At 49.3% G+C, this 18,842-nt stretch overlaps 1 protein-coding gene across 1 annotated transcript in view; it reads left to right on the top strand.

Moving 5' to 3' along the window:
• The window catches only part of EFTUD2 (elongation factor Tu GTP binding domain containing 2), a 40,357-nt gene that overhangs the window by 17,867 nt on the left and 3,648 nt on the right, over positions 1-18,842 (top strand). The window contains exons 10-20 of the mRNA XM_003131332.5: positions 3,376-3,542; positions 5,263-5,387; positions 9,143-9,206; positions 9,511-9,601; positions 11,490-11,625; positions 12,779-12,906; positions 13,553-13,746; positions 15,329-15,440; positions 15,769-15,909; positions 16,551-16,652; positions 18,000-18,082. Coding sequence (XP_003131380.1) covers positions 3,376-3,542; positions 5,263-5,387; positions 9,143-9,206; positions 9,511-9,601; positions 11,490-11,625; positions 12,779-12,906; positions 13,553-13,746; positions 15,329-15,440; positions 15,769-15,909; positions 16,551-16,652; positions 18,000-18,082 — 1,343 coding nt within the window. The remainder of the gene's footprint in view (positions 1-3,375; positions 3,543-5,262; positions 5,388-9,142; positions 9,207-9,510; positions 9,602-11,489; positions 11,626-12,778; positions 12,907-13,552; positions 13,747-15,328; positions 15,441-15,768; positions 15,910-16,550; positions 16,653-17,999; positions 18,083-18,842) is intronic.

Consider the following 18,842-nt stretch of genomic DNA (forward strand, 5'->3'; position numbering starts at 1 on the left):
AGGAGGAGTTCCTGTCGTGGTGCAGTGGTTAACAAATCCGACTAGTAGCCATGAGGTTGCAGGTTTGATCCCTGGCCTGCTCAGTGGGTTAAGGATCCAGCGTTGCCGTGAGCTGTGGTATAAGTCACAGACGTGGCTCAGATCTGGCGTTGCTATGGTTGTGGTGTAGGCTGGTGGCTACAGCTCCAATTAGACCCCTAGCCTGGGACCCTCCATATGCCGAGGGATCAGCCCAAGAAATGGCAAAAAGACCAAAAAAAAAAAAAAAAAAAAAAAATGGAAACACAGGAATGACAAATGTAAATAATAGGGAGGGAGGAGAGTTTATTCCTGTAAGTGAATTTTTGTTTTATTTTACTTTTTTGCTTTTTAGGGGCACAACTGCAGCATATGGAAGTTCCCAGGCTAGGGGTCAAATGAGAGCTGCAGCTGCCAGCCTATGCCACAGCCACAGCAATTAGGGATTCAAGCTGTATTTGCAACCTACACCACAGCTCACAGCAACACCAGATCCTGAACCCACTGAGCGAGGCCAGGGATCAAACCAGTGTCCTCATAGATACTAGTCAGGCTTGTTTCCACTGAGCCACAACAGGAGCTCCGGATTTTAAATGTCAGTGAAGTTGTCTAAACTAAGAAGAGATTGGAGTTAAAAGGGCCAGAGTGTTTTTTATATTTCTAAATAGAAAGATTAGGTATGTGGAGTTCCCACTGTGGCCCTGCTCAGTGGGTTAAGGGTCCACTGTTGCCCTGAGCTATGTGTGGTGCAGGTAGAAGATGAGGCTCGGACCCCATGTCTGGTGGTTGCAGCTCCAAGTCAACCCCTAGCCTGGGAACTTCCACATGCCTTGCCTCTCCTGTGGCCCTTAAAAAAAAAAAAAAAAAAAAAAAAAAAAAAAAGAATAGCTAATTTGGCTAACCTCATTCATGTTGTCATTGGTGAGATAGCCAGCAGAGGGAGCCAGCGTTGCCCTTTTTAAAAATTAACTTCATTTTGGGGTAATTTCGAAGTTATTGAAAAGTTGTAGTAATACTGAGAACACACCTTCATTTGCTTTGTAATCATCTCTCTGTACATGCTTGTGTGCCCTCACACGTTTGTGTGTTTTCCATTGGACCAATTGAAAGTAATGTATTTCAGGATTTATTTCCTAACAGGGACATACACTTACCAAGATTTGGAAACTTAGTATTGGTCAATATTGTCGTATAGGCCTTTTCTGGAGACCGTAATCAGTCTCTCTGATTGTTCCAGTAATGTCCTTTATAGAGGTTTTTTTTCCCCTAACCCAACCCAACATTCAATTTTCATGTCTCTATAGTCTCTCTCTCTCTCTTTTTTTTTTTTTTTTTTTTTTTTGTCTTTTCAGAGCTGCACCCATGGCATATGGAGGTTCCCAGGCTAGGGGTTGAATCGGAGCTGTAGCTACTGGCCTACACCACAGCCACAGCAATGTGGGATCTGAGCCGCGTCTGCAACCTGCACGTCTGCTCAATGTAACGCTGGATCCTTAACCCACTGAGCGAGGCCAGGGATTGAACCCGAAACCTCATGGATCCTAGTCGGGTTCATTACCACTGAGCCATGATGGAACTCCTGCATTGTGTTTTTACTAGTCCGTCACGTCAGAAGGTCCCTGATGTCCCCATATCCCATTACTGGTGATGTCAACTTTGATGACTTGGCTAGGGTGGGCCTGTCAGGTTTCTCCAGTGCGAAGTTACTATTTTATTTTACCCTTTCTAATAATTTGTGGGCAGGTACCTTGAGTCAGTATAAACATGCTATCCTTATCAAAGTTTACTTCTTTTGTCATCCATTGGTCATTCCTAGCTTGTTTATATAATAGTTACAAATGGTGGTTTTTCTCTTATTATTTCTTCTGTATTTATTGGTCAGAATTTTGTTGTAAGGAAGAGCTTTCCATTCTTCTCCACTTGATTATTTATTAGTAATATAGATTCATGTATTTTTATTGTACACAGTGAGTTTTAATCCTTTAAGATCCTTATATCTTTTATATTTTTTCTTTTGTTTTGTTTTTCTTTTTTGGCCGCCCCACAGCATAGGGAGCTCTTGGGCCAGAGATTAGATCTGAGCCATAGTTGTGACCCCCACTGCAGCTGTGGCAACACCTGATCCTTTAACTCACTGTGCCAGGCCGGGAATTGAACCTGTGTTCTCGTGCTATAGGGACACCACCAATCCCTCTGGCTAGTGAGAACTCCTTCAGGCTGACTTCTTTATCCTTTTGACGTGCCCCATCTTCTTGTAGGCACAGAAAGATGCCCTAAACTCATCTTGTGCTTTCCCTGCCCCAGTCTTGGAGTCAGCTGCTTCTCCAAGGAGCTCTGGCTCCTTCTACTGAGGACTGGTATTTGGAAACAAAGATTAGGGCATATTTATTGCTACTGGGGCATATTGCTTCGAGGACTTTTCACTGAACACAGGTAACATTCACCCCTATGTATCTGTAACTGTTTCTAGGCACATATATTAAAAACCATTAGTTCACCGAAAAAGAAGAAAAAAACACGAGTTGGAGTTCCCATCGTGGCACAGTGGTTAATGAATTCAACTAGGAACCATGAAGTTGCGGGTTTGATACCTGGCCTTGCTCAATGGGTTAAGGATCCAGCGTTGCCATGAGCTGTGGTGTAGGTTGCAGACGCGGCTCGGATCCTGCGTTGCTGTGGCTCTGGCGTAGGCCAGTGGCTACAGCTCCGATTAGACCCCTAGCCTGGGAACCTCCATATGCCGCGGGAGCGGCCCAAAAAATAGCAAAAAAAAAAAAAAAAAAAAAAAAAAAAAAAACACGAGTTCATCCTAACGCCCAGCATTCCATTTCAGTACCACTGCGGCTTCCTAAGCCTTCTCTAGCACACAGAGACCTGACTCCCAACATTTCTTCATTTCTCAATCCTGCAAGGTGCCCTCTTAAAATTCCTGAGTCTGAAATTCCCATTGTGGCTCAGTGGGTTAAGAACCCGACTGGCATCCGTGAGGATATGAGTTCTGTCCTTGGCCTCACTTGTTGGGTTAAGGATCTAGTGTTGCCGTGAGCTGCAGTGCATGACATAGCTCGGATCCATCGTTGCTGTGGCTGTGGTGTAGGCCGGCAGCTGCAGCTCCAATTCAACCCCTATCCTGGGAACCTCCATATGATGCAGGTGCGGCCCTAAAAAGACAAAAGACAAAAAATTCCTGCATCTGCTGTTGGACAAGATACCCTCTTCCTCCCCCCAACAATCTGTTTCCCCAGATCTTCTTTTCCACGTCCTTCATATTTTAAAACAGTGCCTTCTTTGGCTCTGCTTTGGACTTTTCTGCCCTCTTTGCTCCGATCATCACCTTCTGAACCTCATGTCTCTCAGGTGATGCTGAACACAGAGCGGCTGATCAAGCACGCCGTGCAGGAGAGGCTGGCGGTCACCGTGTGCATCAACAAGATTGACCGGCTAATCCTGGAGCTGAAGCTGCCTCCCACTGACGCGTATTACAAGCTGCGTCACATCGTAGATGAGGTCAATGGATTGATAAGGTAGAGGAATCCTGGGCATGGACCTTGAACACCTCTGGGGGCAACTCTGATTTCTTGGCATACGTGGATGTGCTTACTGGACTTAGCTAGGGGCACATTCTGTGGCTTTGCAGGGATTGACTCCATTCCTTAACCAGATGTGCAGCTCACCACACGTCTTCAGTATAGCCCTGTGCTCAGTACCCTGAGCCCTAGAATCAGGCTCATCTTCACCCGTACCAAACATGTAAGGTTCCCTGAGCTTGTAGGGCCTCAGGTCCACATCTGTAAAAAGGGAATAGTACTGGAGTTCCCGTCATGGCACAGTGGAAGCGAATCCAACTAGTATCCACGAAGATTCGGGTTCAATCCCTGGCCTTGCTCCGTGGGTCAGGGATCCGGTGTGGCCGTGAGCTGTGGCATAGACCGGCACCTGTAGCTCCAAATCACCCCCTAGCCTGGGAATTTCCATATGCCATGGGTGTGGCCCTAAAAGCAAAAAAAAAAAAAAAAAAGGAATAGTACTACTTATATAGTGAGGTATTACCAGAAATGAAATAGTACATGTAACACTTAGAACATAGCATTGGGCAGCTTTGGAGAATAGATTAAATATGGAGCGTTCCTGTGGTGCAACGGGTTAAGGATCCGGCGTTGTCACTGCTGCAGGAACTTCCAGGTGCTACAGGCGTGACCAAAAAGAAGTCACATCTCAACCGCCAAACAAGAAATAGCAACAGGAGTTCCTGTCGTGGCACAGCGGAAATGAATTCGACTAGGAACCATGGCCTCGCTCAGTGGGTTAAGGACCTGGCGTTGCCATGAGCTGTGGTATAGGTTGCAGACAGGGCTTGGATCTGGTGTGGCTTTGGCGTAGGCTGGCAGCCATAGCTCCAATCAGACCCCTAGCCTGGGAACCTCCATATGCTGCAAGTGTGGCCCTAAAAAGACAAAAGACCAAAAAAAAAAAAAGAAAGAAAGAAAAAGCAACGTAAATGTATTATTTAGAAATATAGAGGTAAATGTTCTAGAAGCAGCTTTAAAGGAGTTGAAAGCAGTTGCCTCTAGGGAGCACAACTGGGGAGTGTGGTGGGGGACTGCTCTTTATAAGCCAGTACCTTCATCTCTGAATTAAGAAATGCCATGAAGCAGTGTGTCAGGAAGGCTAGGGTTGGTGGATTTGATCCCTGCATACAGCTGCGTTTTTAATAAATGCAAGTGACCTTAGGTGCTGTGGCTTCTGTGTGGCTTTTAACATGAATTTGCAAAGCAAAGCCAAACAAGACAATAAAGAGCAGGGCAGTGAGAGTGGGGAGCAGAGTTGCTCTTCCTTTTCTTTCATTCTTTACTTATATTGGTGTTTATGTCTGTATTTATGAAACGGAGGCTTCTCTAAAATGTACTCCCGTCTTATCACATTAGATTCATTTCCTGTGTCCCAAGGTCTTTGTCCCTGTCCTCCAAGTTTCCCCTTATGTGTCCAGTGCAGTTAACTTCTCTAGGATCCTGCAAAATGTTCCCTGCTCTGGGAAATCATCTTGTTACTGGGAGTTAGGGAACAGCTCCATCATGTCACTTTCTTGGACCGGGCTTTTGGCCAAGCTGAGTGTATTACGCAAGCCCCTTCCGAGGGCGAGCGCTGGAGAGAGGCTGTGATGTTGAGCCCGTGCCCTTCACCCGTAGTGTTGTGCCAGCGCTGCTGCCCAGCCTGACCCTGTGCTCACGACCGTCTCTGTTTCAGCATGTATTCCACCGACGAGAACCTGATCCTTTCCCCGCTCCTGGGCAACGTCTGCTTCTCCAGCTCCCAGTACAGCATCTGCTTCACACTGGGCTCCTTTGCCAAGATCTATGCTGACACCTTTGGTAAGCTCTGGCTGGCAGTCTGCCTCGCCAGCTTCCCCTGAGTCTTGTGTGCCTTTGCTGCTAAATGGTTTAGAAATGGGCTTCATGCCAGAGTCCCCTGCCTCAGGGAGCCTTTTATCAACTATTATCACATTTGGGCCTCTTTTGGGCCCTGAAGCTCTTTCCTCAGGCTTCGTGGTTTCTAAACAATCGAAGGATAAAGGTGACTGGGAAAAAGTGGGTGAAGAGGAAGCTCATGTTAGGAATAAATCTCCTAGAGTGACACAGATTTTATCAAAAAGGAATTAGCAGGAGTTCCCGTCGTGGCGCAGTGGTTAACGAATCCGACTAGGAACCATGAGGTCGCGGGTTCGGTCCCTGCCCTTGCTCGGTGGGTTAACGGTCCGGCGTTGCCGTGAGCTGTGGTGTAGGTTGCAGACGCGGCTCGGATCCCACGTTGCTGTGGCTCTGGCGTAGGCCGGTGGCTACAGCTCCGATTCAACCCCTAGCCTGGGAACCTCCATATGCCGCGGGAGCGGCCCAAGAAATAGCAACAACAACAACAACAAAAAGACAAAAAGACAAAAAAAATTAAAAATAAAAAATAAAAAAATAAAAAGGAATTAGCAGAGTTCCCTCTGTGACACAGCAGATTAAGGGTCTGGTTGTCTGTGTGGCAGCACAGGTTTGATCCCTGGCCTGGCAAAGTGGGTTGAGGATCTAGAGTTGTCCTAGCTGTAGCATAGATTGTAGCTGTGGCTCGAATTTGATTCCTGGAGAGGGAACTTCCGTGTGCCATGGTTGTAGGCAGGAAAGAAAAAAGGGATTATCCATGCCCACAGAGCTGTGCAGGCCTCTTCCTCAAAGATGGAGTCTTCCTCAAAGCCGGTGCTTCCAGCTGGCTTTCCGACCGTATCCAGGCATATGGAACTTCTGTAGGCCCGCTTGAGAGTTTGCAGTGGTCTGCAGTCCACTCGGACGCCCAATGGGATGACTTTATAGGCCCCTGGAGCCTCCACACCACAGCCCTGAGACCAGCTTCCCAAATCTTCAGAGGTTCCTGGGCTCGCCACCTCCGCCCCTCCCGTCCCTCAGATTCCAGTAGGAACCACGTCCTCTGTGTCATGTGGGTCGTGTGTGTCGAATACTGTACTTCCCAGGTGTTGTTATTGCCCCTGTTTTGGGAGCTGAGGAGATAAGCTCAGTGGGAGGCCTCACAGTGCCAGTGTTTCTGTTCACACCAGTCAGTGGTCCTGCCTCTATCAGTGTGAAAAACGTTCACTCTGATGGGAAAAAATGGGCCAATTAAAACTTGATTTTGGAGTTCCCATTGTAGCTCAGTGGGTTAAGAACCTAACCTGTATCCAAGAGGATTTGGATTTGATCCCAGGCCTTGCTCAGTGGGTTAAAGATCCGGCGTTGCCCTGAGCTGTGGTGTAGGTCGAAGATGCGGCTTGGATCCTATGTTTCTGTGGCTGTGGTAGCTGCAGGCCAATAGCTGTAGCTGCAGTTCGACCCCTAGCCCAAGAACTTCCAAGTGCTTCGAGTGTGGGCCCTAAAAAGACAAAAAACAAAAACCTGGAGTTCCTGTCGTGGCTCAGTGGTTAACGAATCCGACTAGGAACCATGAGGTTGCAGGTTTGATCCCTGGCCTCTCTCAGTGGGTTGAGGATCCGGCGTTGCCATGAGCTGTGGTGTAGGTTGCAGACGCAGCTTGGATCCCGAGTTGCTGTGGCTGCGGCGAAGGTCAGCAGCTACAGCTCTGATTTGACCCCTAGCCTGGGAACCTCCATATGCTGCGAGTGCAGCCCTAGAAAATATAATAATAATAATAATTAAAAAAAAAAAACAAACCTTGGAAAGTCAGCATTGGAAGGGCTGTCAGACAGAGATCGCTGAGTCCATCACCTTCGTTCTACACGTGGGAAAACTCTGCCCAGGGACACGGAACTTATTGCTGGTGTTGGGACTAGAGTCCACTTTGGTGCTTTTTCTATCACACCATCCTCCCAAAATTGATACCATGTCCTCTTACCAGGAATCCAGAGCATGATGAATAACCTGACTCCTGGGAACTTGTCCACTGGGTAGACAGCTTCCCACGCTGATGAGCGGCAGTGTAAGGTGGTGAGGGCTGGGGGGCCAGGTGGCTGACGTGGGCAGGTAGGGCTGAGAGAATTCGGAGGGGAAGTCAGTTCCAAAGGCCCAGGGGTCGGAGAAGACTGCACGAAGGAGACAGGGCTCGGACAGTGGAGAGGAGGGGTTAGGAGGCCCGGACACGCTGGGTTGGGAAAGGAGGCACAGAGGCAGGCGGCCTTGGCCCATGAACTGCCCTGTAACAGAGGACTGTCACCAAGGAGATGTGCTGAAGTAAAACTCCTGGCAGGCTGGGTTGGGACCACACCGAGGAGGATTTGGAGTGCTAGGTTAAGGAATTTCGACATGATCCTGTCGGCAGTAAGGAGCTAATAAAGATTGGAGCCAGATACATGTGCAGACTCACAAAAGATTGACCAGAGAGAGGAAGGGCACGGGCAGCATCGCCTGTTTAGATGTTTTCGCCAGTGTTCAGATACAGGACTGTGACTGCTGGCTTCATGTTATCTCTAAGGTGGAGCAGAGAAGCGTTTGCTCATTCTTTGAGCGTTTATTATGAACCTCGTGTTATGCACTAGGCCTGGTTCTTTTTTTTTTTTTTAATATATTTTTTTAATTTTCCCACTGTACAGCAAGGGTGTCAGGTTATCCTTACATGTATACATTACAATTAGATTTTTTCCCCCAAAGGCCTGGTTCTTGAGTGCTGGAGCAGCCCGGTCCAGTGGGTCCAGTGCCGCCTGGGTTAAGTGCAGTGATGGGGAGGGGGGTGTGAAAGGCGCTGCGGTTCATGGAGGAGGGAGAGGTTCAGTAACTAGTACCGTGGGAAAGAGAGGAAGAATTTGGTAGTTAACAAAGTGGGGAAGAAAGAGATTTTGAGCTTGGATAAAGTGCCCATGATGGCTTCACTGAAAGAGAAAGTCTGGGGCAGTGTGGCTGGAGGAAAAGGTGATGAATTGCCTTTATGCCGTCTCGAGCAAGAGGTAACAGTCTGACATCTGGGTAGAACTGTCCACGAGATAGTTGGTGGTATCAGGGAACCAACGGAGTGTAATAGGAGCTCTTGACTCAGAAGATCTTGAACTTTAAGAGCCATAGTTGCTGCGTTCAGTCTGATGAGGTTTAGCAGTTGCAGACCAGCTGAAAATATCAAGTGATAAAAGTCGACACAAAGGTTGGCTTTGGTGTTTTCTCTCCAGAGGGCTGGGTGTCTGCCTTCTAGAGGTTTAGGGTAGACAGAGTGTCAGCGTGGTGCTGCAGTTGGGAGGTTGCCCACGCTGGCAGCAGAGCAGAGCTTCAGTGGGTCAGGAAGGGACGGGGGCACTATTGAGCCCCATTGCCACAAGTGGCAGGGTTTAGGTGCAGACAGGACAGCACATAGGCAGTCGAGGCTATTCCAGCAAGGGAAAGAATATGAACTGTACCCTTGTCCATAGTCCGGGCAGACGTGTGCTGGGGGTGAGCTGCCTGGGTGCTCATTTTGTCTCCAGCATCATCTCATCAGCTTTGGGCCAATCCTGTCCTTGGTGCCTCCACATCCTTGTCTGCCTGCCTGGGTAGAAGGAAATGTCTGGACCTTGGAAAGGAAATTCCTCAGCTAGAAACCACTTGGGACACCAGAACAATTTGAACAATACTTTGAGGAATAGATTATAATTGTATGCGTTTTTTTCTTATAGGGGATATTAACTACCAGGAATTTGCTAAAAGACTCTGGGGTGACATCTATTTCAACCCCAAGACGTAAGTTGAGTGTGGGAAGTGACTCTAGAGGGTGTGCCATTTGCCCAGTAAGTGAGGACAAAGTTCCTAAGCGTAAAACCTACTTTTTTATTAAATGTGAACTGCTGTCTTTCCTCCTCCTTCCTGAGCTCTAAAAGGGTGAGAGGCTGTTTCCCTCGAGGTCTCCACAGCTCATCCAAGGCATGCATGGTCACACACATTCCTTCCCTCGGCTTTGTGCAGATTCAGAATTTAGGAAACACCCTTGGGGTTGGTGACACTGCCTTCTCCCTCCTGGACCACTCGTAACTCTTGATCTCTTTAGGCGAAAGTTCACAAAAAAAGCCCCGACCAGCAGCTCCCAGAGGAGCTTCGTGGAGTTTATCTTGGAGCCCCTTTATAAGATCCTCGCTCAGGTGAGTGAGTCAGGCCACCTGGCTCCAGTCTGCCCTTGTGAGCCCAAGTGGAAAAGCTGGTAAACTTGACTTCCTGCTGCCCCAAGCTGCTTGTTTTTGTATTACTCAGTGTGAGGGAGGCTGGTCACCAGTTGTCGGGACTCTAGGACATTGCAGTCCTCGAAGTGCTGTTGAGATCAGCATAAAGGGGGAGATGGAGAAGGCACAGCCTAGAGAAAAGTTATACAACGGTTTTGACTAACAGGTCAGTGGAAGGTGACACTTGAGAAATAATAGTTTGGGGAGTTCCTGCCGTGGCACAGTGGGTTAAGAATCCAGCTGCAGTGGCTCTGGTCACTGTGGAAGTGCAGGTCCCCAGCACAGTGGGTTAAAGGATCTGGTGTTGCCACAGCTGCAGTGTAGGTCCCAGCTGTGGCTCAGATTCAATTCCTAGCCCAGGAACTTCCATATGCTGCAGGTGTGACCATAAAATTTAAAAAATAAACAAATAATAGTTTCGGTTATAGGGCCCAGGGTGGGATAGCCCTAAGTTACACTTACAGGTATAGTTGTTTCACATGAAAGTCCTCGTAAGTGTATATATGTGTGTATGTATTTGTTACAGCATTATTTATAACAACAGGAAAGGGGAGAAAGAACTGGAAATAAATGTTCATCAGTGAGAATCTGATTATGGAATTATGGTACAACCCATAAAATGAAGTATTTTGCAGCCATTGAAAGAATGGCTGGGAGTTCCCCTCGTGTCACGGCGGAAATGAACCCTACTAGGATCCATGAGATTGCAGGTTCAATCCCTGACCTCTCTCAGTGGGTTAAGGATCTGGTGTTGCCCTGAGCTGTGCTGTAGGTCGCAGATGCAGCTCAGATCTGATGTTGCTGTGGCTGTGGTGTAGGCTGGCAGCTATAGCTCCAATTCGACCCCTAGCCTGGGAACCTCCATATGCCATAGGTGCTAAAAAGCAAAAGATAAAAACAAGAAAGAAAGAGTGGCTGTATGAGCTTGATTTTAATGACTGTGATGCTTGTCACATTGAAAAAGGGTGCATCAGACAGTGGTGAGGAGGTAGTTAATTAAGCATGTGGGATGCTCCAATTAAAAGAATGTAACGTTGCATTTGTATGATTTTTATTCTACCTGGAAGGCAGAACAAAAAGAGTAGTAACATTGTAGGGGAATTCTCATACAGCCCTTCCTCCCAAGACAGTTACACTTTATAACTGTGGTACGTGTTTATGCAAGTGTTTAATAAGCACTGTGTACAGTGAACACACACACATACACAGAATGTGTGTGGCCATTCCAACTGACAAAATTCTAAAACATAGCAACAAGACAAAATAACACAATTAAGATTTATTAGTGCTGGAAATGACTTTATATCTTGTGTCAGATCGGAATGGATTAATAAAAGAAATTTATAGAGGCTGTCTCAGGAAAGACCTTGGGTCAGCCGAGGATGATTTAGTTTGGCCCCATCCTGACAGCGACGGACTGCTAGGTGACCTTTTTTGGTTCTTTCCAATGCGGTGACCCTCTAAATCTAAGATGGCTCTAAACAGGGAAGGAAGGGTAGGGGATTTCCTGAGCGAGATGAGACGCTGCTTTTCAGACACGAGGGGGCAGCACGGACAGCAGCCTGTCTGAGAGGACCAGGTCTATAGGCTGGTGTGGGCATTTAACCACGCCTGCTGCACACAAGGTTGATTTGAAGTGTAGGTACAGAAGATTTCCCTGAAACCAAATTGATATCCATGCCCAGAGCGCTCCCGGTGGAAGAGAACGCTGTTCAGTGACCCTTCATATCGCCCTTTGGCCCTGCCTTGTCCTCTGTACCTACACCCTGGGCTATCCCCAGAGCTGATGCGGTGTCTGGTCCTGTCACAGGTTGTGGGTGACGTGGACACCAGCCTCCCAAGGACCCTGGATGAGCTTGGCATCCACCTGACCAAGGAGGAGCTGAAGCTGAACATCCGCCCCCTGCTCAGGCTGGTCTGCAAAAAATTCTTTGGCGAGTTCACAGGTAATAAAGAGTGCGTCGTCATCACCGTTTCCTGCCACCTTTTCCCCACCCCGTGGTACATGGGTATTTAGAGATCTGAGGCAGTTTTCAGTAGATTGCAGGTCAGGATACAGCATACCTGGGTTTTTCCCTAGCAGTTTTACTTAGTGGATGGTACCAAGAACTCTAGCTTGGGAAAACAAAAGCAGTTAAATTTTCCTACCAGAAGGACCTTGCAAATAAAGGGGAGTGGGAAGCAGATTCTGAGGGTCTGGCATTTTTGCCAGGGGGCAGTCAGAAAGGTGCGCTCGAGGGCATTGTAACATGGTGGGAACAGCATGAGGCTTGGACTTGAGAGGTGTCATAGATTCAAATCTCCCTTTCCCCAAGCTCCTCTTCCTGGCATTTTAATTATGCAGAACAAGCCCCAGACTGGTTGAGAAAAGACCCGAGTCTTGATCAGAGCTGCTCTGGCCCTGGGCCAGCCACTCAGTCCTTCTGACTCTAATTTCTCAATGTGCAAACTAAGGGAGGTGGAAGAGGTGCTGGCCAAGGGCCCTCCCCGCAGTGTGTTAATTCTAAGTCTGGTGGGAATTAGGTGTCTGAATCCCCAAAGTGCGCAATTTGAGTAGTTCATTCTGGGCTGGCCATCAGTCTGACATGGGAGATCCCAACTCAAAGCAGACATGCTGGGCACCCCAGGTGCTAATGGAGGGTCTCTCTCGTATGGCTTATGGACTGTTAGAAAACAGGGTAACTTACTGAACAGAAACATAGGCAGTGTTTCCCAAAGGGAAGAGTCAATTCAGAGATGATTCTAAGCAGCTCTAAAAGGAAGAGTCGGGGTGCTTATTTTGTTCTATGTCAGTGCTCAGTAAGTGCTTAAAAAGTCCCGGATTGATACAGATGCTCTAAAGATTTTGTCAGCTGAGTTCCAGAGAACCACAGAGACCTGCTCTTGCTCTTCCCTGGCATCGGTGTGACTCCAAATCTTTGAGCAGCATCCACCCAGGAAACAGGATGTCACCTCCCCCTAGAATCACAGGACCATAGCTTTCAGAGCTGAAAATCAGTTCCCTCACTTTCAGCTCTGTGACCATCGTGAGTGGGTCAGAACTCCCCCTCACCTCCCCTGGGAGATGTGTAGTCATGGCTTTCTCTTCTCCCTCCACAGGCTTTGTGGACATGTGTGTGCAGCATATCCCCTCTCCAAAGGTGGGCGCCAAGCCCAAGATTGAGCACACGTACACTGGCGGTGTGGACTCCGACCTCGGCGAGGCCATGAGTGACTGTGACCCTGATGTAAGGGACCCTGGGCCCTAGTTCTCTGAGTCTCCTCCCCTCCGCTGTGGGAATACTGCCTCCTGGTCACAGCAGTGATGCTCTCCTTTCCATCCTTGCATGTCATCCCCACGAGCACAGTCAGACTGACCTGAATCCAAAGCATGTATCACGGTTGTGCTTAGCACGGTGCCTGACAGTAAAGATTCAACAGATGGTAGCTAACCTTGGCCATCCTGGCTTTTAAAAAAGAAATCGTTCGCAGTCATTCCATAGGTAAACTAGTTTTTTCCTGGCACGAACATTACAGCCAGTGGAGAATTGTGAGTTTCCTCTTTGGAGGAAATGGGAGGCAATCGTAACAGTCATGCAGAGTAGCAGTGCTAGCCTGCTGCTCTAAACTGCTGCTCTTCCCCAGGGCGCTCATCCCACCCACCCAGGAAAAAGGAAGAGGGTTTTTTATTGTTGGGTTTTTTTGCTCTGCCTGTGACATCTGTTCACTGAGCAGGGAGGCCTTGTTGGCATTCTCCCAGGAGGTCATCACGTCTCTTCCTCCAGGAGGGCTGCCTGCTTGTGGAGCTCAGGTCACTGCTGACAAGGGAGGTGGCGACAGTGGTACTCATCCAGAGCGTATGTGTGGTTGAGGCTACTCTGTCCCCACCTCCAGGGTCCCCTGATGTGCCACACTACCAAGATGTACAGTACGGATGATGGAGTTCAATTTCACGCCTTTGGTCGAGTGCTGAGCGGCACCATCCACGCCGGGCAGCCCGTGAAGGTCCTAGGGGAGAACTACACCCTGGAGGATGAGGAGGACTCCCAGATATGCACTGTGGGCCGCCTCTGGATCTCTGTGGCCAGGTACTGCGCACCAGAGCCCTGGGGGTGTGCCCGGCCTCTGCCCTGAAACTGCCCCAGGGAGCTGAAGGGCTGGTCCTCCTGAGAAACGAAGTGGCTGGCTGGCTCCCCATGCTGAGGCTGAGATGCCCCCCTCGGCAGATTTGTTGACGTCTAGCTCTTACTACCCAAGGTCGTTAGGGCTGAAAGGCACCTACCGCCGGGATGATGCCAAGAGCCCTGCCTTTGCGTTTTGGATGGTTTGTGTGAATTTGTGTAGCAGGATGTCTGTGTTTACTCTTCTTAATCCTTTCTTCCTCTTCATTCCCCAAAGAACTTATTTCCCAACCTCCACTGACTATTCTCTGACCAAAATAGAAGACTTTGCTAGATCCCTCATAGCATCCCGATCAGCTGAATCAAAAATGTAGCCCCACTTCGGGGCTGCTTGTCGGTTCATAACTTTGGCATCTTAGCTAGAAAGCAGAACCGTGGAGTCCTTTTTTTTTTTTTTTTTTTTGTCTTTTTGCCTTATTTCTAGGGCTGCTTCCATGGCATGTGGAGGTTCCCAGGCTAGGGGTCGAATCGGAGCTATAGCCGCAGGCCTACACCAGAGCCACAGCAATGCAGGATCCGAACCGCGTCTGTGACCTACACCACAGCTCACGGTAACACCGGATCTTTAACCCACTGAGCAAGGCCAGGGACTGAACCCGCAACCTCATGGTTCCTAGTCAGATTCGTTAACCACTGCACCACGACGGGAATTCCCGTGGAGTCCTTTTGCGGCCCAGCAGGTTAAGGATCCTGCATTGTCACTGCAGCAGCTCAAGTTGCTGCTGTGGTGTGGGTTCAGTGCCTGGCCCAGGAACTTCCACATGCTTGGCAAAAAAAAAAAAAAACAGAACCGAGGCAGTTCCTGTGCCTAGGGTGGCTGCTGTGTCTCACCAGCAGCCCCTTTTCCCCTAGAAGTCAGAAGGAAATTAAAGCACTCAGAGAGCTGTAGTATCTTCTGTGGTGCTTTTGGTCTCTTCCTACATTCTACCCCGTGGGCAGTGGCTTGCTTACTACCAACACCCAGCTGGCATTAGATTTGCCTGTTTTATCTTCATATAATAACCTTAGTTTTTCTTTTGTGGCACTTAAGTTTGTAACCACTTACATGTATATGTGTGGCCGTATGATTGGTTTTTCTGTTTGTTTGGGATTTTTTTTTTTTGTTTTTTTAGGCCTGTGCCGTGGAAGTTCCCAGGCTAGGAGTTGAATCAGAGCTACAGCCTCCAGCCACAGCCACAGCCACGCCAGATCCGAGCCACGTCTGTGACCTACACCACAGCTCAGGGCAACGCCGGATTCTTAACCCCCTGAGTGAGGCCAGGGATGGAACCTGTGTCCTCATGGATACTAGTCAGATTCATTTCTGCTGAGCCACGACAGGAACTTCTGTGTCATTAATTTTTCATTGCATCCCTCCCCTGCTAGAATGTGTCTGTTTTGCTCACCCCACTCCTGGCTTGGTGCCTGGCACAGAGCTGGTGCTCAGTAACTTTTTATGGACTCAATACTCTGCCCAAGTTCCATTGCTGCTTATTGGATGCTGCTCCAGGTACCACATTGAAGTGAACCGCGTTCCTGCTGGCAACTGGGTTCTGATCGAAGGTGTTGACCAACCAATTGTGAAGACAGCGACCATAACTGAGCCCCGAGGCAATGAGGAGGTAGAGTTTCTGAAGGGGCAACTGGTTTGGCTTAAGCTAGAGGGTCACAAGGAGCCACAGCACACGTGAGCAACAAGCAGCAGACTTGTAGTGGACCAACCTGGAGTCTCTGCTGCTTCCAGGCCTCGGCATGGCCTGTCCTTCTGGATCTGACCCTCCTTGTACTCAGACACTAGGAACTAGGAGAGGCTCCTTTGGTTCTTTCCCACCTCTCTTTGTTCTGCCAAAATAAATGGCCCTTCCGTTGCCTCCAAGCGGCACCTTGGCCCCCATTTAGGGGGATAGTCTGCTTCCAGGTGGCCTCACATGTCTGCTTCTTGGGTCTCAGGCTCAGATTTTCCGGCCCTTGAAGTTCAACACCACCTCTGTTATCAAGATCGCTGTGGAACCGGTCAACCCCTCCGAGCTGCCCAAGATGCTGGACGGCCTGCGCAAGGTCAACAAGAGCTACCCGTCGCTCACCACCAAGGTAGGCCCTGGGCCGCAGCAGCTGCTGAGCCCCCTGTGCCCCACTGGGGGCTCCGTGCTTGTGCTGCCCGCTGCTTCGCATCCACCAGGCGGCTCTGATCTGCTGCTTCCAGCAGCCCTGCATCAGCGGCTAGCCCTCATCTGTTGAGTATCATTCGAAGGCAGAACAAGATCCGTTTGTGTCGGAGGGAGGGCACACGCCTGCGCATCTCTACTGATGTCTTTAGATGGAAAAGACGATCCATGGGAAGTACACTTGGATTGAGTTTCCAAAAAACATAGAGGAACATGTGAGACACTCTGATCCTTCTGCACTCTGAGCCTGCCAGCGAACCTTTCTGAGAAGTTGGCAGGGCTGAAAGGTCAGCTTGTGTCCACAGACAGAGCAGGGTTTTCCCTCCATGGCTAAGGTGGGAATTCCATCCGTGACCGCAGGCCCAGCAGCACTGTGCCCAGTGGTCCGGGTGTCTTGAGGACTGACGGGTAGGTTGCTGCTGCCCACTGGTCCTTCCTGAAGTGGCTGGAATTGGCACTGAGGAGTGGGTTTGTGCCCCTCCTGCCGGGTTCTAGCCTTGGTTCTCTCTCTGCTGCTGCTGGCACAGGAGAGCCCAGCCTGTGACCGCCTGGGTGGCTGTGTTTCAGGTGGAAGAGTCTGGCGAGCACGTGATTCTGGGTACTGGGGAGCTCTACCTGGATTGTGTGATGCACGACTTGCGGAAGATGTACTCGGAGATAGACATCAAGGTAAAGCAGCTGCTCGGCCAGGAGCTTGGCTCACAGCTCCAGACTGATTTTACAAGTGACTAAAGCCCTGATTCCCCAGGAAGGTCCAAGGGGAGAGGGGTTGTTGGGGGAGGAGATGCGTGTGGGAAAAGCATGATCTGTTGTCCATCTGTGGGAAAAGTTCAGACCTGGTTTTTCCCCTTCAGTGGGGGTTATTCTCAGTGTCCTACATTCACATTCAGGGTTCCCAAGCCAAAGTTATTCGTAGCCTTCTGTTAAGAAAATAGTTGCACCATTATGGCGCTCCCATTGTGGCACAACGGGATTGGTGGCATCGCTGCAGCGCCAGGATGCAGGTTTGATCCCCGGCCCGGCACAGTGGGTTAAGGATCCAGTGTTGCTTGTAGCTTTGGTGTAGGTCACACTTGCAGCTCAGATCTGATTCCTGGCCCGGGAACTCCATATGCACACCATGGGGCGGCCAAAAAGAAAAGGAAAAAAGAGTTGTGCTGTTAACCCATCTGTGGTGATTAGGACTTGGAGTAGATGGTTTCGAGCAGAGAGTGGGAACTGGCTCTTCTGGATTCATTGTGAAGTCTTGGTGTAGCCCCTCAGTCTCTTTGTTTTTTGTTTTGTTGTATTTTTTGCTTTTTAGGGCCACATCTGCAGCACATGGAGGTTCCCTGGCTGGGGTCAAATCAGAACTACAGCTGCTGGCCACAGCCACAGCCACAGCAACACAGGGTCTGAGCCGCATCTGCAACCTACGCTGCAGCTCATGGCAACACCGGATCCTTAACGCACTGAGCAAGGCCAGGGATCGAACCGGTGTCCTCATGGATGCTAGGTGGATTCGTTAACGTCTGAGCCACTGTGAGAACTCCCCTCAGTCTCTTTGTTGACACACACGTTTTCTCCAAGGCCATGTGGTGGTGGCAACGAGTGACCTCAGGTGCTCCTCTTGGCCCAGGACTGGTGCTGTGGAAGACCCTGGGTCTCCCAGAAGCGGGCCACATGGGGGCTTCAAGGGAAAGCTGTGCTGCGCAGAAGTCCTGGGTAGAGGATGGAACGGGCCCTCGCCAGCCTCCAAAGCTGGCTCCCACACACCCATGGTTGTGCAGTGAATGATGTATGTTGAGAGATACCCTGGGGGTCTCTGATTTAGGCCCTGATTTGCTCCTCCAGTGGCTCAGGAACATAAATTCTGCACTACCCAGGTTTTCCAGGCTTCCTAGTGAAGGTACAGCCTTTAGCCTGCTGTCATGCTTGTCACTAATGCTGACTAGGATGAGGGTTCTCGCAGAGCTAGTGTCAGTCTGGTGTCAGTCTAGCTAGTGTCAGAACCTGACAGTCTGCTTTGTTTCTCAGGTGGCTGACCCCGTGGTCACGTTTTGTGAGACAGTAGTGGAAACGTCCTCCCTCAAGTGCTTTGCTGAAACTCCCAATAAGAAGTAAGCCGAGAGTCCTAGTGACCCTGGGACTCACTGGGGACATGTTCCTCTCCCCAAAACTCTATCCCAATCACGAGTGAGGTGGCAGTAGAGACCCCTAAGTCATAGGCTGTGGGTGCTCAGGTCCCTGGAGTTTTACCCCAGCCCTCTCATCCCTTGTGCCTTTGGACACCATGCTGTGGAATTTTTTGCCTTAGTTACTTCCAGGGTGCGTTTTCTTATTGCCATTTTTCCCTGTGTAACATGACTGTCTTAAAATTTTCCCTAGCAGCACCTCTACTGTTTTACTGTGTAATATACAAATGCTTTTCAAAGCTTTCAAAAATAAATTTGCCCCAAACGTTACTTTTTAAAATAGTGATGGATTCAAATGAAAGAAAACAGGGGAGTGCCCTGGTGGTACAGCAGGTTAAAAATCCAGCATTGTCACTGCTGTGGCTCTGAGGTCACTGCCATGGCACGGGTTTGATCCCTGGCTCCGAAACTTCTGCATGCTGTAGGCATGGCAAAAAAAAACCAGAAGACAGAAGATGAGTCCTTTTGGCCCAACTCTGCCCCTGTGGCTTTCAGTGATGTCACTGCCTTAGCTCTTCCCCTTGTCACCCTTTTTTTTTCTTTTGTCTTTTTAGGGCAGCACCCATGGTATATGGAAGCTCCCATATAGTCTAGGAGTCAAATTGAAGCTGTGGCTGCCAGCCTACACCACAGCCACAGCCACACAGGATCTAAGCCTCATCTGTGACCTATACCACAGCTCATG

This window comes from Sus scrofa, chromosome 12 (assembly GCF_054392235.1).
Source record: "Sus scrofa isolate SSC_HxYL_T2T_F1_AM1 chromosome 12, Sscrofa_HxYL_maternal_Yorkshire_Landrace_v2.0, whole genome shotgun sequence".
Taxonomy (NCBI): Eukaryota; Metazoa; Chordata; class Mammalia; order Artiodactyla; family Suidae; genus Sus; species Sus scrofa.